This window comes from Cetorhinus maximus, chromosome 5, assembly GCF_964194155.1.
Source record: "Cetorhinus maximus chromosome 5, sCetMax3.hap1.1, whole genome shotgun sequence".
Lineage (NCBI taxonomy): Eukaryota > Metazoa > Chordata > Chondrichthyes > Lamniformes > Cetorhinidae > Cetorhinus > Cetorhinus maximus.
Window position 1 is genome coordinate 142,521,228 of NC_135883.1, and position 22,598 is coordinate 142,543,825.

The 22,598-nt window shown below is 43.0% G+C and overlaps 1 protein-coding gene across 2 annotated transcripts in view; it reads right to left on the reverse strand.

The window, feature by feature from the left end:
* Positions 1-5,901: 5,901 nt before the first annotated feature.
* The window catches only part of slc22a16 (solute carrier family 22 member 16), a 143,961-nt gene continuing 127,264 nt past the window's right edge, over positions 5,902-22,598 (reverse strand). For both annotated transcript variants that reach the window (XM_078542597.1, XM_078542598.1), the window contains exons 7-9: positions 21,357-21,466; positions 14,924-15,023; positions 5,902-13,321 (exon numbers count right to left, since the gene is read on the reverse strand). In XM_078542597.1, coding sequence (XP_078398723.1) covers positions 13,058-13,321; positions 14,924-15,023; positions 21,357-21,466 — 474 coding nt within the window. In that variant the 3' untranslated portion in view covers positions 5,902-13,057. The remainder of the gene's footprint in view (positions 13,322-14,923; positions 15,024-21,356; positions 21,467-22,598) is intronic.

The following is a 22,598-nucleotide window of genomic DNA, read 5'->3' on the forward strand; positions in this document are numbered from 1 at the left end:
AGACCATGGCACGCATTGCCTCATGTATCTCCGCCAGATCCTCCTGCACACCCTGCTGGACTTCCAGCATCTGCTGCCTCAGATACAACTCCAGAGGCTCATCATTAACCACCGACTGAGCGTGTTCCTGGTCCTCTGCAGTCCTCCGATTGCCGGCGCGATGGGCACTCTCTGTCTCCGCCTGCACCTCAAGCGAGTGTGAATTGCCCTCACCACTGTATCCCGGAACACGAGCCGAATATCTAATTCCCACCGAGGTGCTAGTATCTGTGCTGGTGCCTGCCTGGCTGAGATGGTGTGACACTGGTGCTTGTAAGTCGTGCGGGCCCTCAGGTGTTAGTGGCGGACCCTCTGCCTCCTCATTCCGGGCCTGATCCGGTGAGGCTGAAAGGAAGAACAAGGACATTTGATTAGTTGAAGTTGTGACACTGTTAATGTGTATGCCTGGCCCCCAGATCAAGATGTGTTTCTCCTTCCAAAATCATTGGGAAACCCATGTTGGAAGCTTAAATCACTAAACAGTCAACAGTGGAATGGTTGCATTGACAGACATTGTGACCTCAGTGCACGGCATTCTTACCACCCCCTGGCACCCCAACCTCACCGCTACTGGTTGACCTGGGTGCATGGCAGCTCTCCAGCTCAAAAGCCTCCTGCTCGTATCCGGTGAGAATCGGCAAATGGGCCTGCCCTCCGCCAGTCCCCATCCACTCAGAGTTATTGTGTGCGGTCTTCTCCTGAAAAGGATAGAGGAGCATTGATTAGTCCACCCTGTACCTGGATTGCCATTGCATCCCTGCCACCCCCACCTGAGTGAAACATTGCAGGGTTCATGCGAATCGTGACCCCGGAGCCGCTGTACACTCACTCCAAGCAGACAGGGCTGACCCCTTTGCCCAGATGCTGCCTCCATCACATTTGCCACTCACACTGTATCACCTTACAAAGCAAGGAAGCACTACCACGTAGAATGCCAAAGGCAGCAGATGGAAGTTCCCCTCCCAGTCACTCAGCATCCTGACTTTGAAATATTTCGGCATTCCAGCACTGCACCTAGGTACAGGTCCTAGAGGTCACCCCCAAAACAGTACTGTGGGTATAAGTGTACCACATTCAATGTACACAGAAGCCAGCTCAGCACCACCCTCTCAGGGTGAACTAGGCATGGGCAATAAATGCAGGCCCACCCAGTGAACGCCACATGCTGTGAATAATTCAAAGCAGTAACTACATTCAGTATTGGGGGTGAGGTGGGGGGGGGGGGGGGGGGGGCGCGCGCAATGCAGTGGGGGGATGCCGGGGGTGGGGGGGAGAGGGAGGATGCCAGGGAAGGATGCCGAGGGGTGGGGATGCCAGGAGGGCCAACCTAAACTGCTGTGCCAAGTGACCCATGCCAACACGGTACTCACCCTTCCCGATTGCAACAGGTCGTTGAAGCGCTTGCGGCACTGAACCCAGGTGTGTCGCACCACATCGTGCACACTGACCCTTTCTGCCACCTCCTCCCAGGCATGTTTCGTCATGTAGGGAGGGGGCCTTCGCCTCCCGTCCCTCGGCATGAGGAGGGCAGCAAGGCACTCATCTGAGAATCGAGGGGCACAGTGCCCCGCCAACCTGCCCTCCTGCCTGGCCTGCTCTCCTACAGCGCTCTCGGGAGACCTTCTGGTGGCCATCGTTGCCAGCCTTTGGAAGGCTGCCTGCGCGCTCTGGTCGCCATTGGACCCGGCGGCCATTGCAGTCCCGCCACCGCCCTCCCCCTCCCGCTGTCCTCGGGAGTCGCGATTCACACTGGGTGGGCCGCCCGTGTAAAACGGCAGCTCGGAGCCAATCGCGGGTGGTGATCGGCTCCGCACCTGCTCCCGACCGGCATGCAGAAAATTCTCCCCATAATCTTTATTTCTATGCGTGCTCTCAGTTCATCTGTTATGTTTCGAATGCTTTGTATGTTCAGGTACAGGGCCTTTAGTTTTATCCTTTTATTTTTTTTTATCACCTCTAATCTCATCTGTTGATCAACTGTTAGATTTGTACTCTCTATCCCTTCCTGTCACTGTCTGTTTTTCATTTCCCGTAATGATACCTTTCTCTTTTGCCTTGTATCTATTCTTTGATTTACCACATAAGGTCATAGAGCTATACAGCACAGAAACAGGCCCTTTGGCCCATCAAATCTGTGCCGGCCATCAAGCACCTGTCTATTCTAATCCCATTTTCCAGCACTTGGCCCGTAGCCCTGTACGCTATGGCGTTTCAAGTGCTCATCTAAATATTTCTTAAATATTGTGAGGGTTCCTGCCTCTACCACCATTTCAGGGTGTTCCAGATTCCAACCACCCTCTGGGTGAAAAAAATGTTTCCTCAAATCCTCTCTAAACCTCCTGCCCCTTACCTTAAATCTATGCCCCTGGTTATTGACACCTCTGCTAAGGGGAAAAGTTTCTTCCAATCTACCCTACCTATGCCCCTCATAATTTTGTATACCTCTATCAGATCCCCCCTCAGCCTTCTCTGCTCTAAGGAAAACAACCCTAGCCTATCCAGTCTCTCTTCATAGCTGAAACGGTCCAGCCCAAGCAACATCCTGGTGAATCTCCTCTGCACCCCCTCGAGTGCAATCACATCCTTCCTATAGTGTGGCGACCAGAACTGCACACAGTACTCCATCTGTGGCCTAACTAGCATTTCATACAGCTCCAACATAACCTTTCTGCTCTTCCCAAATTTGATCCCTTGCCCCTACTACTTAGTTTAAAACCCTCTCTACTTCCCTAGTTATGCGGCTCGCAAGAACACCAGTCCCAGCACGGTTCAGGTGTAGACTGTCCCAGTGGTACAGGTCCCACATTCCCCAGTATTGGTGCCAGTGCCCCATGATCCGGAACCCACTTCTCCCAAACCAGTCTTTAAGCCACACATTCATCTCCCTCATCTAGTTTGTCCTATGCCAATTTTCATGTGGTTTTCAGGTAATAATCCAGAGATTATGGCCTTTGAGGTTCTGCTTCTTAATTTGGTGCCAAGCTCCTCATACTGACTATGTAGAACCTCCTTCTTTGTCCTGCCAATGTCGTTAGTACCTACATGGACCACAATGACTGGGTCTAACCCTTCCACTGCAAGTTCCTCTCCAGCCCTGAGCAGATGTCTCAAACCCTGGCACCGGGCAGGCAACACAGCTGTCTGGACTCACGCGCTTTGCTGCAGAGAATGGTGTCAATCCCTCTGACTATACTGTCCCCTACTACCACTACATTCCTTGTTACTCCCCCCGCTTGAATGGCTTCCTGTACCACGGTGACATGGTCAGTTAGCTCATCCACCCTGCAGCCCCCCTCTCGTCCCAACAAGCTGAAAAAACCTCAAACCTGTTGGACAATTGCAAAGGTCAAGGCTCCTGCACTCCTGCCCTCTATGTACCCTCACCTGTCTCATTTACAGTCATACCCTCCTGTCGCTGACCACTAATCAAATCAGAAGACCCTATCCTAAGGGGTCTGACCGCCTCCTGGAATGAAGTGTTCAGGTAACTTTCCCCCTCCCTGATGTACCGCAGTGTCTGCAGCTTGGCCTCCAGCTCAATAACTCTAAGCCGAAGTTCCTGCAGCCGCAATCACTTACTGCATATGTGTTTGCCCTTGATCACATCGGTATCCAAAAAAGTTCCCACATTCTGTAATCTCAGCACATCACCTGCCCTGCCATTTCCAATATGCGTTAATTAATAATTGCCAATTAGTTTATAATTAATAAAACCTACATCTCCCAATAGGTTTTGTCAATGCTAGTAAACTTTACAATACTGATAAAACTTAGTTTCTAATAATCCCAGTTACTGATTAACCTGCTCCTTCTGCTGCAAGGTGGAAATCAAATACTGGAGGCTGAAAAAGAAGAAAAAAAAGCACATCCTCCCCGCCCTTCATCAAACTCCGCACTCACCACACTTTACTTCTTGCAGTGAACTTTACCTAAAGTGCCTCGTTCCCCCTATGCAGTGAATTCCCACTTTGAGCCAAATTCCCAAATGTACTCACTCAGTCTCTGATTCCCTCAGGCAGTCTCCCTCACTGAGCGAGCGCCCTTGTCAGTCAGCATCTGAAAAAGAATTAACGTGGAATCGTTTTTTGGCAGAATATTTTGTCCAGTCAAAAGAATTGTGTCATGTTTTTATTCTAACTCAAAGGACTCTTGTTGAGCACTGATTATCTTTCTCCCTTATTTAGTGGCTAATCTGCTGTGTCCAGCATTTCCATTTTTATTAACATCTTTGTTAATTGGAAAATAACTCTGCACTAACACAAAAGCCACCCTTGACATAGCGTGGCCCTCATAAGTACCATCTGCAGGGTTTATTGCAGCAACTCACCAAGGCTTCTTCATCAGCTCCTCCCAAACCACTACCTCCACCACCTCCGAGGGCAGCAGGTATATGGGCTTGCCATCACCTATCCAAGTCACACACCAGACGAGCTCACCTGACTCCCACAATGAAACCAATAAATTTAAATATTTACCTGCCTGAGTCTCTTCTGGCCCTGGATCTGCTTTCCCAGGTGTGACCTGTGTGTGACTCATGCAATCTGGTGTTAAAGTTGTGTCAGGTTCCGATTGATGTCATTGGACTCTTTAATATTTATGAGATCCTCACCTGCCTGTGGCGAGTGCCTCATATTCCCCCCAAAAGCCAGTTGGTAGTAATGCAATGAGAATGGGGACGGGAGTACGCTACCCATATTTTAACTCCCATGAACCCTGTTCTTGTACAGCGTGGGCGGGGGGATGGGCATTAAAATTGGGGCTGCCATGTTTTGGACGAGATGTTAGACTGAACCCTATCTGCCTGTTCAGTTGAACATTATCAAATGGCACGATGCAATGAAGAGAAGGGAATTCTCCCAGCATCCTGACTGACCTTGCTCCCTCAAACCCTATCATCCAAAGTAAATTAATTGGTCACTCATTACATGTGCTGAATTTGGGGTGGGAAAATTTAGCTTCAGTAAAACCGTGACTACGCTACCCTAAATAAAATTCAATGGGCGTGAAGTTTTTTTGAGTGTCCCAAAGATATAAAGGCCTTTTTTGTGTATCTAGGACCACAGTAATGAAAACCGGAGAAATTAATTGAAATTAGGTGCATAATATATCACTTTAAGCAGAGTTAAATCTAGACTAGATTTTACAAAAGGAAATCTCTAACAGTGATGGGAGGCAACATAGGTTTCATGGGTTTTCTATTCCTGGAGGAGATCTATTCTATGGTAACAATATTGAAGCCAGGTGCCGCCATGATCATCAGCCATACCCTTGATGTTAACACAGGTCTATTTGTCTGCCTGAGCTAAACATGAAGGAGTTGTAAACTGAAACAAATGTGTGTACATGATGATAATCAGCTAAACTTCATGAAAGCTTAAATTGAACAGATTGCAACAAAATTCCTCTGAAGATGCTGGGGGCTGAAAGAAAGGGCTTAGCTTTACTAACTAGAAACTCATTAAAAACCTTTTTTTCAATCTCTGCTCAACATTACAGATCTGGGTATTCGATCAATGAGATAGGAGGGACAAGAGGGATTAGGAACAGCCTCAGTACAATGCTGTTTCACTTCGGTGTGTGTGTTGGGAGGGGAAGGTGGGGGGTACAACTAACTGGCAGAGTGAAAAGTAATTTTCTGAGTCCTGGAAATTTTCTTCCTGCTTGATTGCAACAATTTCTTTTGCATGTGGAGGTTGAAATTTTTTTTACAGCAAAATTGAATAGTTTCTTCTGGCTTAATCAACAAAGTATAATGCAGAATAGTGTCTGCTTGTCTATCTGATATTTATCTTTTGTTCTGGTTTATTCTGCACGATTTGAATTGTGATTCCAAATGAAAAGCGATAATTCCAGACATTCAACTAATTTTTCAATAAAATTTATTAAAAGAAATTCATATCCTGTATAGTAGTGGAAAAGCAAAGAAAATTTCACAGAATTCCAAAATGAACATCCTAGTCCATAAAGACAGTTCCAAACTCAATACCTGTAGCACTGTAATTAGGATTTTATGGGCTTATATTGAACTAGTCCATTATAAACTTGGAAAGTGAGAACCTAAATGAATACTTTCAAACAAATTAATATCACTTTTATTTTTAAAGGGGAACTCTACCCTTCTGTTAAAAAGGGTACATTTAATTATTTTGAGTTAATGCATACGGCAAATACTGCACCAACACACCATGCTGCAGAGCGCTAGAACATGCTAAATTTCCAATCTCAATCAGAAAGGTGGCTAGGCACATCATCCCAGGAGACAAGAAAACATATTAGATGGCAAATCATCCCAGCCTGCTCCGATGCTTGATGGCAACAGTAAGAGGCCAGTAAGTGCATTGCCTGTTCTGTTAGACCTTCGCTGACAAGGAATGACACGTGACCTGTATAAACCTAACAATAAAGGAAGGAGATGAAAACCACTGAGCCAGGGAATCCTCGGAGTTTGGAATCACTTTGGTTAAATGCTTAATTTCTTCACCATCAAGACAATGTCACTACTTCTACTTGCTCTGCATTCCGGGAAAGATGCCATCCCAATGGCTAGCCTGTGCTCTAGAACATTCCACAGAACTGTACCATTTTTGAATTTACCATTTTTAAAATTAGATAGAGTTCCCTTTTTACTTAAAGCAGAAAAAGTTACTCAAAGCAGTCAGGAAAATATTTCACCACTATATCTAAAATATTACAGCAATGATTTATTTTTGTATTGTTTCCTGAAGATTGCTCGGATAGACAATTAACAGCAAACTATATGACACCTTCCAGAACTATGTCAATACTCACATCAACGAAACTAAACAATACTAATGCGAACTATGTTTAGCTTTCTGGCTTAAAGCCCACATTATCCCACAATGCGTAAATGAAATGAAACTATTAAGCAAAGCACAAACCAATGAACTGCATTTGCTAAGAGTTAGTAGAGCTAGTATATACACACACAACTTGAGTTACATTCACAGTAATCAGATTTTTAGGTTTTGTGGTCCAATACATTTTTTAGGTACAGTATAAATAATACATATTTTAATACAGTGACTTGATACAGATTCTCTAATCACAAATACAGTTTAATTTCAAACAACCACAAATAACCTGCCTAAACGTCTACGGCATAGGTCTATTTATATTTGACCTGCCAAAGTTTTTGATTTGGTTCATATTATGAACACATCAAACCTAATTTTAGTTCATTATGTAAATATAGTGAGGCACTGCTTGCAGCTCCACTGCCTCTTCTCAGTGGTCTGAAAAGTTACATCCAGTACCACTAATACAGAAGCTGTTCTAGGCTAATATTTTTATGTTTATATTTTGCTCAAATGTTTTAAGTTTACTCTGCCCAGAGTACCTTTTTTGTTCTGATTTAAGTTTGTGTCTGTGTTGGTATCAAGGTTAGCATTCAGTAGTTAATTGTATCAATAAATCCTTAGAGGATCAGTAGAGAGCATCAAAGCGGAAGTGAGTTTAATGTTTCTGTTTATTGAGATTACTTTGAACAAGGAATTTTCCTCTGGTGCCTTCACTTTTGGTTTGTGATAGTGCCTTAGAAATTGACCAGTACTTTTCCATGTGTACTATACTTTAATGGGGGGTGGTGGTTCAGTCTTGAGAGGGAAAAAGGACAATCTTGGGGACCTCAAATGTCTTTTGCGCTTTAATTTCTGTACATTTCCACACATTATAATACTAATACGTGAAAAGCCTCACCATTTTGAGGACAGCACAGAAATACTGAATTGGGGACTTTTGCATGCCTTTCCCACAATTCTAGTCTCAAATCAGTCTTGAATTAGAAATGCCATCCAGCATTCTAAAAGATGGAAATATTTAAAGCTATGAACTGTGCATCTTTCAGAGTAATGAATTCTATGGAACAATTATTTGAAACATTTTTTTCTGCCCTTGTTTTTTTTACCATGTTCTAAAGTATTATTTAAAGAAAAGCTGACTTCTTAATTTGCTGAGTGTTTTGGTTTATAATGCTCTGTTTAACAAAAGGTGTCATCTTAACCTCTTTACCAGACAAATTCCAACAACTTTTCTGTAAGTGGATCTAAAATGGGTTCTACTGTTTCTTCTTCCCTATTCCACACCCCCCGACCGCCCACGTCACCACATATAAGGTCTGTTTTAATAGGCATACTGGACCTATTTATAACACTTCAGCATTATTCATATTTGTTCTCAATTGAAGCACCATTAAATTTTCATCAGGACACTGACATTAAATCTAGTACTGCCCAAGATCCTCATTTCCACTAGCTGCACACGTGAATCTGAATGTACTTCATGCATGAAAAGCTTTGGTTAAGGTGACTAGCTCCCTTGAATTTCCTGCTGCAGATCAGATTGTTCAGGACATGCTGTACATTTATCATTACCATAATGTTTAAATTGACTTTTAAGAATAAAATACAATCTGTTGCTTTAAGGATAAAAGTCTATGCCAGTCTACTGCCCAAAACTTTAAAAAAACACTCCAGAATGTGCCAGCTACCCACCTGTTCTGGCAGCAAAGAGGCTGGAACCATTTTGAGGCCCGAGTTCGATTGGTGTTTGCCAAGCTGCAGCCACCAAATAGGGATCGCAAAGCAACCTGGCAGATTCAGGCAAAGTGAGTCCTTGGTGATTTGCTTTTCAAATGGGGAACCATCACCTGAAACAGGTAGGTGTTTTGGCTGCCCAGCAGTAGGTCCCTGTAAACATGGCCTTTTACGAGTATTAAAATCAACTCTCTCAAGTTGCAAGAAGTCTGCCAAGTGGAATAAGATGCGGAGCACCACTGTTATCCCATCAGAGCCACCATTATCCAGAGGACTGGATTTTACAGATTCTAGCAGTGCATTCCTACTCCTTTCAATTCTCCCCATTGCCCCAGTAACATATAATACATGACTGATGAAGGTATTTTACACATTCCATTTCATCTGTCACTCTATCTGACCTGGAGGGATCTGGTTACATTTTAGAGATGATTACCAACTTCATTACAGAAAATAATAAATAGTCGTTAAAAACAATGCCCTCACATGGAACAAGGATACATTAAATTGATATTTAAAATAAATAAACAAATCTCCTTTGAATTATGTGATACGTTTTCAGAAGTTCCTTCAAAGCACTTTGTATTTGGTAGAAAAGATGGCTGTTTAGACATTCCTTTTTTTGTTATTTTTGGTACACGCTCCTTTGTTATTTGGAGTAAAAATAGGATACAACAGGTTACAAGTGTTGTGGAGAAGTGTCACAAATATCAGTTTTCCTTTGGGCACCACAAACATAATGAGGCATGTGCTAACCGGATCGAAAATAGCTCTTCAAAAAAGTCAGTGATAGATTGAATAAACATCTTTCAGATAACCTAGATTGGGAAGGTCTGCTATACATTCCATTTTAAACAATGGATTTTTTTCCTCTTTTAAAGACAAATTATTGCCTACATTTCATTGTCTGTGCACATGCCTCAAAGATAAACAATATTCCTAGAGGTGTTACATTATCGATAGAAGTCCACTGTTCCCTAAATATGAATTTTGTGATTTTAGCACTGTTTTGCACCGGGACAACAGTGAAGTATTACAGTATTCAAAGCTGTATTAGTTTGCCACTGATCAAAAGAACCACACTGTGAACAAATCTAAAGGATCATTGTTCTTCTGTTTTTAGCACTAATATGTAGTGTTATTAATGTTATCAATCTAATTAACACCCTTATCATTACTAGGATTTTCACAACAAACTTTCCCCTTAGAACTGTAAACTCAAAACCTAATTCCCAATTGAAGGGGCTATATTGCCATGTTTCACCTGCTGCCTCCTAAGATTGCAGTGATGTGGTCAGTTCAAGCCAACACTGGCCCAGAAACCAGCAGATTGGTAATGTTCTATATACTTCCCAGCACCAGCCTTCAAATGTGATCAGCTGAAATGGGTTTCACATATGGGCTCACTGATTTTCTTCAACATTGGCACAGAAGTGGAAAAACAGTTAACCACTGAAGTGCTGCCTGCATGTGTTTTGTTAACAATGGGCATCCGAGGTTTGAACCATACAGTAGTACCAATCACTATGAGTGACTTATGTAAGCAAGATAGCATTGTAGAATTCAAATCATTTCTGTCAGCCTCCTTCCCCAAGGTATAATAAGGGCAGCAAATTCTTCGCAAGCCATTAAATAATAAAGCCACGGGTACAAAAATGCAATAGAGTGGGGACTGCGGAGAAAATTCCATACTACATTCTCAATTAGCTGTAATCTTGTCTCCATTTTAAGGGCAAATGACCAATCGGAGACTCTTTAGGAGCTCTTGCATTTCAGATGTGCCACCTGGTCCCTCAAGCATTGTTCTTACACTCCTGGCCATAAACCAAGTGCAAAACTACTAAGACTGGTAGTCTGGAAGATCCAACAAAAAAAAATCGGTCTTCCCAGTAGCTTCTCCAAACAAGTCCTTACCGCTTTACATTTGGTTTTGTAGCCATCTGAACAACATCCATGCTTGGGCAACCTGGCAGCACTGGCATGGGTGTCACAGAATATTCCAGTGCCCCTTAATTGAGTAAATGCTGTGCATGAATATACTTTTAATTCTTTATATTAATTAATTGCTAATAGGTTTAATGCATTGTTATGGTTCCACAAAACAAAAATTATCTTTGCAGGTATACTGACAGTTGACATTGTAGTACCCTGGAGGTATCTACAGTCTGTAATCTCTAGCCTTCCTGACTACAGAGGGCAGCATGGATGTAGGAGAAACAATATGGATCACTTTTGGATAGATTTTTAAAAATACCAAAAGATTTTTAAAAAATACTTTAAAAGGCCAAATTTCTAGAGGTTATCCTTATGGTAGACATTGCTAAACAGTTTTTTATTTTTATTGCTGACACAAATTTGGTTTGTGATGAACTAAATATAATTTTATGGATGTTTCGTTACTGAGTGATTATGCAGATTCAATAGAGAGAAACAGAGTTAATGTTTCGGGTTAATGGCCTTTCATCAGTTCTAATGAAAGGTCATTGACCTGAAATATTAACTCTGTTTCTCTACGCAGAAGCTGCCTGACCTGCTGAGTTTTATCTGCAATTTTTGTTCTATTTCAGATTTCCAGCATCTACAGGTTTTTGCTTTTGTGTTCATATAGATTTAATTCTGTTTGCTGCACTCAGTTTCTGTTCTCATGTGGTGTTATGAGTAGAGGCCACGCAAAGACCGAGGCACTTCTCCACAGGGAAGGAAGGTGAATTAGAGGGATAACCATGTGTAGGCTGCATGTTCTAACAGTCATTTGGTAGCACAGAACTTGAGTATTGATGAAAAGAGACATGTTGCTGAAAATGTTTATCTTGCACTCATCAGGACAAATGCAAGATGCCAAATTTCAAACAATCACAACAATTTATATTACGGGAGAAAAGGGTGCTGACTGATTGGCAAGTTGACTCTGATTTGCTGAGACATCGCCATGGAGAATACAATGTATCCCCAAGCACCCAGCTAATTCAAAAAAAGGCGCAAGACTTGAACATATTCCTTTTGTTTGCTTAACCTATTGTTCAAAATGTTGAGATACTTTGCCTTTTCAGGGTAATTTGAGGTAGGTTGGGCACTTTTCAGGTCCAAAAGAGGCAGCCTTTGGCCCATTTGCGAGTTTGCGTGATACATAGCAACCACACAGTACTCAACCACATCACACTTATAAAATCCAATCCTAAGTGCAGCAATAGCTACACTAACAACCGTTTTAAGATAAACAGTCGAACTCGTAATGTAGCTCATGTACACTTGTACAAGTGACATATATTGATATGCGGGGACCTATTCTCTCTAAACAAAATTAATATATTCAAGCCTTTTTTAAAATTACCCAGGAACTTAGGGAGCCAATAGTTCCCCATTGCTCTCTCCATAGCAATGATTCAGCCAATGAAAGTTAAGTTGCTAACCAATCAGCAGCCTTTCCTCTTGTATTATAAATTGTGATAGCTTGAAATTTGGCATTCTTGCATTTGTCCTGATGAGTGCAAGACAAAAAGCTTCAGCAACATGTCTTTCTTTTCAGCAATATTCAAGCCACATGTTCTATTCCATTAATGACATTAATGGAGAACTTTTGCCCAGAGTTGGTGTGTGAGCCAGGATGACCAGAAAATGGGGAAACATCAGGGGAAGTTTGCCCTCAAATATGTATATTTAGATTTTGATGTAAATGTTAGTCCTAACAAAAATATGATACTACCACTAGCAATAAAAAATACAAAAGACCATGTTTTTATGTCTATGTTAATCATTTGTAGTTAAGGATCAAGATACTGAGTGAAGATCGAGCCCAATTTTTAGTGGATTGATTGTAGCCGATAAGGTAACATTCACTGAACTAATTCCAAAATAAAAATGTATTTTTATGCGTTGGTTGGTCAACATGACAATAGAGAACAGCTTGTCTTGACTCATGATTCGTGTAACAAATTAGTAGTCTTAGTTTCCTGCAAATTTGAATTCCCTCCCCAAAATAGCACATCTCTCGTCATCCAGTGCCGATTAATGTTAAAGAAAATCTTAAACAATTACTTGTCAGTAATTTCTGAGGTCCTGGTGGATCAAAAGTTAAGAATAGGTTTTTTTTTAACCAGAAGAGACAGTTGGTAAGAATATAAAATGCAGCCTACTGTAGGCTATGAGTTAGACTGTTATCAGTCAATATTCATTTTGCAGTTAAATTCCATTATATCTAAATCAGCATGCGCTATAATTGATAAGTTGTTCTCTTGATGTCTAATAGGACTAATTCTTGACCACTTAACTAGAGTAGGGACAATCTACTAAAAATAATATTGGGTTTTACTTTATATATATATAATATCTCTATATATATTGTTTGTAATAGGTGCCAAACTGCTTGTATACTTTTGTTAATTCACAGATTGAAAGTATTAGTATCTAATCAGTACCAGCACTATAACAGCTGCCTATTTCAAGGCTTTGTGATGAATAAGTGAGCTTTACAACCGTGTTAAATGTTCAATCAGATTCTGTTCTTCCTTTGATTTCTCCATTCCATCGATGATGTAGTCTTGTTTCTCAATACTCGCCATGGCAGCACTGCTACTTCCTCCACGTGATGAGCCTTCTTTGGGTTTGTCTCGCTTCTTTTTGTTTTGCAATTTTGCAGCTTCCTCAAAGGTCTGAGTCAGAGGTCTCCCAAGAGTTTCCGGGAGCAACAGGGTCAACAAGCCAGTCAGAAAGGACATGATTCCAACAATCAGCTACCACAATGAGACAAAGAAGATATTAGTATTTTTCAAATGTTTACTGTTAAATTTATTGCATATTATAAATTTTAAATGAAATCCAGGACCATCATACTTGTATTTATTGTCCTCATTATTGTCTTCGTTGTTTATCATTACAAAATAAAACATAATAATACCTGCAAAAATGTTGAAGCTACACAAGCTAGACTTGCAGAACTGCAAATTAATATTACACAGCATCAGGAACAAAGCTTGGAAGAATAGAAATCCACTCAGTCTACAAAGCTGATTGTTTCTAATTAACCACGGGCAACTCTTTCAAGTACAATCACAGTTCTTGGTTTCCGGGAGTGGGACATGAACCCACAACCCTCTGATTCAAAGGCGAGGGTGCTATGGACTGAGCCACAGCTGACACCTCTTAACCACGGGCAATTGCCACTGTCACAGGCTCTCTCTAACTTACTTAATCAAGCAAAAGGAGAAACAAGAATTCCAGATTAACAACCCTCAGAGAAGAAATTTCTCCTCATCGCTGTCTTAAATGGGCGACCCCTCACTCTAATCTCAGAGTAAGGGGCCACACATTTAAGGCAGAGATGAGGAGGAATTTCTTCTCTCAGAGGGTTGTAAATCTGTGGAATTCTTTACCACAGAGGGCTATTGAGGCTGGGTCAGTAAGTATATTCAAGGCTGAGATAGACAGATTTTTAATCAGTAAGGGAATCAAGTGCTATGGGGAAAAGGCAGGAAAGTGGAGTTTAGGATTATCAGATGAGCCATGAATTGAATGAATGCATTGAATGACGGAGCAGACTTGATGGTCCGAATGGACTACTTCTGCTCCTACATTTTATGGTCTAAAGTTGTTCCACACTGACCTAGTTACATTCCACAGATTACGTTTATATGGTGTCAACCATGATTTTACATGAGATTCCAATATAAATACTGACACTCCTTACTTAAGAAAGGATATAATTACATTAGAAATAGTGTAGAGAAGGTTCACTTGACTGATTCCTGGGATGAAGAGGTTATCTTATGAGGAAAGGTTGAGCTGAACCATTGGAGTTTACGAAGAATGAGAGGTGATCTTATTGAAAGATAAGATCCTGAGGGGACTTGACAAGGTGGATGCTGGGACGATGTTTCCCCTTGTGTGGGAATCTAGAACTAGGGGACACAGTTTAAAAATAAGGGGTCTCCCATTTAAAACTGAGATGAGGAGAATTTGTTTTCTCTCAAAGGTTCATTAGTTTTTTGGAATTCTCTTCCCCAGAGGGCAGTGGAGGCTGGGTCATTGAATATATTCAAGGCTCAGTTAGATAAATTTTAGATCGACAAATCAAGGGTTTTGGGGGACAGATAGGAATGTGGAGTTGAGACAACAATCTGATCAGCCATGATTTTATTGAATGGTGGACTAGGCTCAAGGGGCTGAATGGCCTACTCCTGCTCCTAACTCTTGCGTGCACACAGTAATTTGCAATGAAAAAAGTGGCTTAAGTGGCAAAAACATGACAATAGGAAGTTTGGAGTTTATATCAATGCAAGTAATTTCTATTTAAATCCATTATACGTTAGCTAACTTTTAATTAAGAATCTTAATACCTGTGGTAGAAAGATCCACACTGATGAAAGAAGAACACAAAAAGGTGCCACTGTGCTTCCAACTCGAGCCATCATACTTCCGCTACCGACAGCCAACGAACTGAAAGGAAACATTTTTGACCATTACTTAATAGCTTTTATTCAGAATTATTAAACATAGGTTAAACTATAGTATCTTAGTTCACACAGATTTGATGGTGGGAGTTTGACAGAACGCCTGGAGACTTAAGCTAAATATGGCTGTTTAAGCAGGTTATCTAGGGAATATGCAATATCTTCCAATCAATTTATAAAATTGGGAGAACCCCAAGGAAATTAGAGTCAATGGCAGTTATCATGGTCAGTACCTGAATTTCCAATCACTGTGCCTCTGAACCCATTTTCTTAATCCACTTATACTGACTCCAATAAAAAAAACCTATAAATGAATCATAATTTACTCATCGACATGAAATGTTAACTCTTTCTCGCTCCACAGATAGTGCCCTACCTGAGTATTTCTAGCATTTTCTATTCCTGTTTCGTATTTGCTGCTCTCCCATTAAGAGGTTTCTGGCCACAAAGGTTTCTGCATTATGGAAGTCTGAAGACTAACATCATTTCATCTCCAAGGGATGTACTTTCCTCCGTTAATTTTAGCAACAAAAAAAATATGAATATACAAAAGCAAAATACTGCAGATGCTGGAAATCTGATATGAGACCAGAAAATGCTGGGAATACTCAGCAGGTCAAGCAGCCTCTGTGGAGGGAGAAACAATGTTAACTGGCCAGATTTTCATTTCGGGGTCAGGAAATGAATGTCTTCCAGATCTCAACCCCTCCCAGGGCTAGTGGGACGGAAAGCAGTCACAGGCCCTGATGTTCACAGGGCAGCCAGTTAATTGGCTGGAGGGCAGTTTGGGCGACCAATTAGCAGCCATGGGGGTGCGAATGGAGGAGGGATTGAATGAGCGCAGGCCCAATTTAAACAGACTATGATAGCCATTAGTGAAGCTGTTGTTTTACTCATTGAATTGCAGTAGCAGACATGGAACAGAAAAGGCAGAAAGCTGGAGCCCAGGGCAGGGTTGCCAAAAACTTTGCAGATGCAGACCTGGAGGTCCACCGTGAGGCAGTGAGAGAGAGGAGGGCAGTCTTCTTTCGGGAGCGTGGCAAGAGAAAGCCACTCTCCCAAACCAAGACAGAGAGCAAAGTCAAAAACAGAATTACCTGGAAAACCTCAGCAGGTCTGGCAGCATCGGCGGAGAAGAAAAGAGTTGATGTTTCGAGTCCTCATGACCCTTCAGCAGAACTGAGTAAAGTTAGGAGAGGGGTGAAATATAAGCTGGTTTAAGGTGGTGGTGGGGGTGGGCGGGGGGGGGGGGAGAAGTTGGGGGGGGGCGGGGTGGTAGTAGGGACAAGCAAGCAGTGATAGGAGCAGATAATCAAAAGATGTCACAGACAAAGGAACAAAGACATGTTAAAGGTGGTGATATTATCTAAGAGAATGTGCTAATTAAGAATGGATGGCAGGACACTCAAGGTATAGCTCTAGTGGGGGTGGGGTGGAAAGACTGACAGGGCATTACAGGTATAGATTTAAAAATAATGGGAATAGGTGGGAAAAGAAAAATCTATATAAATTATTGGAAAAAACAAAAGGGAGGGGGAAGAAACGGAAAGGGGGTGGGGATGGGGGAGGGAGTTCAAGATCTAAAGTTGTTGAATTCAATATTGATTATCTGCTCCTATCACTGCTTGCTTGTCCCTACTACCACCCCCCCCACCCCCAACTTCTCTCCCCCCACCCCACCCCCCACCTTAAACCAGCTTATATTTCACCCCTCTCCTAACTTTACTCAGTTCTGCTGAAGGGTCATGAGGACTCGAAACGTCAACTCTTTTCTTCTCCGCCAATGCTGCCAGACCTGCTGAGTTTTTCCAGGTAATTCTGTTTTTGTTTTGGATTTCCAGCATCCGCAGTAGTTTTTTGTTTTTATCTCAAGTGTGATCAGGAGGACACTGGGTTCAGTGCCAGAAAAGGTTCAATAACATTCACTCTGGCAAGGTGAGTGAACGCCAGACCCTCAGGATATTCACTTCCAGCAAACACTTCACCTGAGAAGCCTGGGGGCACATGCTACTCCTGAACATGAAGGCAATGCATGTCCAGGTTACCTATTGACGCCTCAGCCAGTCTCAGAGCCCCAGCACTGTTGAAAATTTGCTAGCATTGATACATGCAACTTCCTATCTCAATGAACCAACAGCATGGGCCACAGAAGTCAGCAGTGCCTACCTCTATCACTTTTGTCTTTGCTGGAGAAAAGGGATCATAAGACCGAGAAACACTGACAGAAGGAGGGGCGCCCCATTTGCACATCATCACTGCTTTTGAGGAGGGAGCTCAGGAGATCACCAGGTGGCTCCCCCACCCCAGGAGCAAGTCACAGAATTGTTATGGTGCAGGAGGCCATTCAGCCCATTGTGCTCTCCAAATGAGCATTATGACTCACTGCCATTCTCCTGCCTTTTCCTGTAACCCTGCACATTGTTTCTATTTAAATAATCATCACAAGCCCTCTTGAATGCCTCAATTGAACCTATCTCCACCACACTTTCAGGCAGTGCATTCCAGACCCAAACCACCTGCTGTGTGAACAAGTTTTTTCTCACGTCACATTTGCTTCTTTTCCAAATCACTTTAAATCTGTGCCCTCTCATTCTCAATCCTTTTACAAGTGGAACAGCTTCTCCCTCTCTACTCTGTCGTGCCCCCTCATGAATTTTAACACCTCCATCAAATCTCTTAGCCTTCTCTTCAAGGAGAACACTCCCAGATTCTCCAATCTATCTTCATAACTGAAGTTTCTCATCCACTGAGCCATTTTTATAAACCTCTTCTGCATTCTCTCTAATGCGTTCACATCCTTCCTAAGGTGGCACCCAGGACTGTACACAAGACTCCAACTGAGGTCTAACTAGTGTCCTATACAAGTTCAGCATAACCTCCTTGCTCTTGTACTCTATGCCCCTATTAATAAAGCCTAGGATACTGTATGCTTTATTAACTGCTCTCTCCAACTGACCTGCCAAGGAGAGATGGGCATTCCTGGAGGAGATGTTGAAAAGATATTGTAATCTGTAGATGAAGGTGGTGAAGTGCACTCCTCCCCAACTGATAGCTAGCCAAAGATGGCTGCACTGGGAGGCCTCAGCACTGCAGAGGTTTCTGAACTCCAAGACTAGTTCTCATGACCTCTTCTTGTGTCTCCCACATGTTCTGACATCGAGGGGCAATGTCAGAATCTTGTATCTGCACCTGGGCAAGCGCTGGCATCACAGAAAGCACCATCACATCTTACATGCGCATCCTCCACCAGCTCAGATACAGTCACCTCAATGGATCCCTGCATACGATTAGACGGGGTGGCACTGCGTGATGAGCATATCACGAGTGAGCAGCAGGAGGTGACAGAGGAAACTGTGGGCAGGTCTCTCTGAGTATGGAGGGCAGACACAGCAATGGAGGAGTCCAATGAGCTCATGTGTTCAAAGTCCTCAGCCAAGGTCACCACATGAGCTCCTCCATTGAGAGAGTGGCCAATCTCATTGAGCGCTACCACATATTGCTCTCAGAGTGGATGCAGGAGCAGCACACTTACATGCACAGAATGCATGCCACGTTGTTACCGAGATGCCACTTCTCATGGGGCACCATCATCATCACTGGCTTCCTTGGGCCAACTGACTGAGTGACCATCTGTGCAGCAGGGCATGATTATGGAGGCTGCCAACTGCATTAACACCATTGCAGCTGCCTCTGGAGGTGTTCCCATGGGCACTTCTACGATAAGGATGACCGCCACATGCATCTCAGCACATGCAGAAAAAATGGAGCAGGCTGCCTCTACCTCATCTGAGGCCACAAGAGGAGCAATGCGTAGAAGTGGCCAAAAGCAGAGGCCGTGTTGGGCAGAGTGGTTCATGGGGCTTGCCTCATCTGTAAATGTGCAATTCATTTCTCCATATAAATATTGACACATGACACCAGGCATGTAAGCTTCCATTCTTTAATGGCTAGACAAGAAAATAGGGAAGGGTAGTGAAGGGGAGCAAGTATCCTTGAAGGGAAAATCTTTGGACAGAATGCACCTCTCACTGGCAGTAAGAACGGATGTATTTCAGGCTGTGTCTTCAATGGAAGTGTTCTCACAGGCAGGCAGTTCAAAGTGAGTCCCAGACCATGCTGTCCTCGTGGGTTACAAACGCTCAGATGAAACAGATGATCTTTGAAGTTGATGGCATCCTGCAACAGCCCTGGCCATTTCATTGTGCAGCCGTAGCTTCTGTGTTCTGCATCTTCCGCCTCCTCCTCTTCCACTTCCTGAACCTCTACTTCCTCTGAGGAATTGCATCATTCCAGGGCCTCACCCCCTTCAAGATCCACACTTCTCTGGAGGTCATGTCATGGAGAGCGCAGCAGGACACCATCTGACTGGTCCAGGCACCAGAACCACATCTCATGAAGCCCGATGGTGATCCTTGTGAGCAGGTGGCTTTGGTGTAATGACTCTGTGGCTGTCTTGCAGTCTAGTAAAGGGGTAAGCATATCCCTTGCTCCCTAGAATCTTATACGTAGTTTCTGAAGTAGAATGAAGACCTGCAGCACCTTGATCTGACAAAGAATGGAAGAGTCATGGCAGCTCCTAGGAATGTAAGCACACACATACAGGAAGCTCTTGTTGTGGTCACAGACTGTTTGAACATTGTGGGAGTGGAGGGCCTTCCTATTGATGAATTTCACTGGCCCGGTACTGGGTGCCTTGATGGTCACACTGGTGAAATTGATTACACCTTACACTTGGAGGAATCCAGCTATGGAGACAAAGCCCACAGTCCTCTGTTTCTGCGAGGCCTCATCTGATTGAAATTATATGTACTTTCCAGTTCTCACGAAAAGGACATCAGTGACCTGTGAGATGCGGTGGCATGCTGCTGTTGTGAGATGCCAGCAAAGTCCACAGCTGATCCTTGGAAGCCAGTGGCAAAGAAGTTCAAGGGCATATTGATGGCTACTGGCAGGGCACGGCCACCAGTGCTGCACGTTGTGAGGTCTTCCGCCATGAGGGCACAAATCTCAGTATCTGCCTGAAGAATCGTGGTCTCCTGCGACATTGGTTCTCTGACATCTCAAGTTAGCTCCACATTTAGATTTTTAGATCCTATGCAGAGGGTATGGCCTACATTGTGATCCTGCCGCTTATCTTATCCTCTGATCTCCTCATGCTTGGAGCTCTGCCCCTCCTGTGAAGGATGTTGCCTCTCATTGCCACTAGGCTCAAAATCTGAGAGCCATGTTCCCATTAACTGCTGTTGTCTTCCTTGCACTCATGTACCTCTCCTCTTATGCCCCATGATGTCAGGAGGCTGGTGACTCCCTAACATTGCTTGAGTGTGTTTTGACCACTCTCCCCGTGACCTGCGCTCTCCTGATGGCAACCTTGTGCCACTGGCTGAGTTCCTCTTTTGGCCATTCTCCCTTTTACGAGCCAAACTAATTTCAGGTGGCAGCCACGACTGGTGCCCCACTGCTTTGACACCTCCACGCACCTAGTCTGCCCCTTACCCAGCATGCAACTCCAGTTTGGCTAGGGTTCCTTGATGCCGCACTCTGTCAAATGCAGCCTTGATGTCAAGGGCAGTCACACTCCCCTCACCTCGGGAGTTCAGCTCTTTTGTCCATGTTTGAACTAAGGCTGTATTGAGGTCAGAAGCTGAACTCAAACTGAGCGTCACTGAGCAGATTGTTTCTCATCAAAATCTTAAACTAGCCCTCTACAAGCTCTCAATGAGCTCCTTAAATAACTTAATTGAACTTACTGCTGAATCTGGCAGGTTTCCTGTACCGGCTTTCCTCTAACCTGATGAAATTAGCTGGCGATGGGAAACCAGCATGCCAACCAGAGCCGCTATTTTCAGCACCTCCCTGTTTACGCTCCTGCCCGCAGCAGAAGTCCTACCTAATATTTCAGGTCTGTGACCTGGATTCAAAGCTGAATACAGAAAGAGGTTTAAAAGGGGCCCAGTAATAAAATCCATGAACCATGGATGAGGTGAGGTACCAAAGATCCATGTCAAAGTCAGTGCCTTCAGGATTGGAGGGAAAATAAAAGATCTGTGCCTCTTTATAGCACTTTGAAGGGATGAGGGGAATATAAAGACCATATTGTCCAAGATGCCTAGCCACCAGAAATAAAACATCATCTCTGTATTACATAGTTTATCAATCTTGATCATTGTAAGGCTGTAAGTTGTGCATTCCACCTAAAGCTTCCAATAAGCCTTTTGGCATGGTAAATAGAACAGCTTTAAATAGAACAGTTTCATACTATATTCTTATAGTGTAAATTAACTCAAAGCAATTGGAATCCAGTGTTTGTGCCACTCACCGTATTATGGTTGGGTACAGCTCAGCAGTGTACAGGTAAATCAACCCAAATGCCACAGCTATGGCAAATTTTCCAATCATGCTTACAGTGATAGACAGAGCCTCAATGTCCTATATAAATAGAAAAGATATACTCAGTGTCACTTCCCCAAAACATTTCCCCTCCCGCCAAAAACTATCTTTCTACTGTGGCAACTTTCTCATCTTGACCATGCTACAGGAAGGCCAGATAAATCTCTACATATGAGGAAGAAATTCAGAGGGTGGTCTTTTGAGCAATCCTCACTTTCTGTTTAGAGGCAGTTAAGTGCACCATTGGCAGCAGTCAGGTTTGTTTTTAACATGTGGCCTTGGAAAACCACTAGAGGAGAAAAATAACTTTAAATCAGTGCAAAAAAACATGAATTAATAGGCATGCATATGAAGGAGGTAAAGCAAAATTGCGACCCTTTTAATATGGGTGTGAACTTATTAAACCTCATCTGTCAGTCAAATATAAGGGGGCTTTAGCTAAAGTTTCTGTTAGCAAGAAGGAACAGATTTAAACCTTAAAAAATTAAGCCATTTACTAGGCTGTCAAATATGGATTAATTGCATAAATGAGGGGAATTGAATAATTCAGGCAGTATTAACTCCTGAGCCTAATCTACATGGTGGTCAGTTGACCCCCAGAAACCAGTGTGAAGTGGCGCCTAGTTGGTGGGCAGGAGTGGAATATCAGACAACAGGGACTGGATGCACAAGAGAATTTTTTAAAAAAAGTTTAACTCCTCATTCCTTGGGCCTATTTTGCCTCAGCTGCATCAACCAGGTTATACTAGTGCCAACAGAAATACATGTTCAGGCTTTCTTCCGAAGAGCAGGTATGTCTTAATCAGAAAATTTTTGTAATTAGTGAACCATTATTTGAATTGTAGAAACACGGTTTCAAACTGTTTCATTCCTGAGAAAAATTTTGTTAGCAGTTTGTTAGTTACAGAGCCAATCATGCATGCTCCTATTTTTCTAGCTACGAGGAATCCACTCTTTCCAGTGTTTGTTTCCCCAGTCTCTCACTCTAAACGTTGTGCAGCAATTGGTGCAGCATTCTGTTAAACATGATTAGAGTTTCTGGCCAAAAAATTAAACTTGCATCCAAAGTGGCTTTGGGATCATAATTTGCATATGCAACCACTTAATACCTGTTTTAGGTGTGTGCCTGTCTGGGGGAAATTGGGTAGTGGGAGATTGTGACTTAAAATTG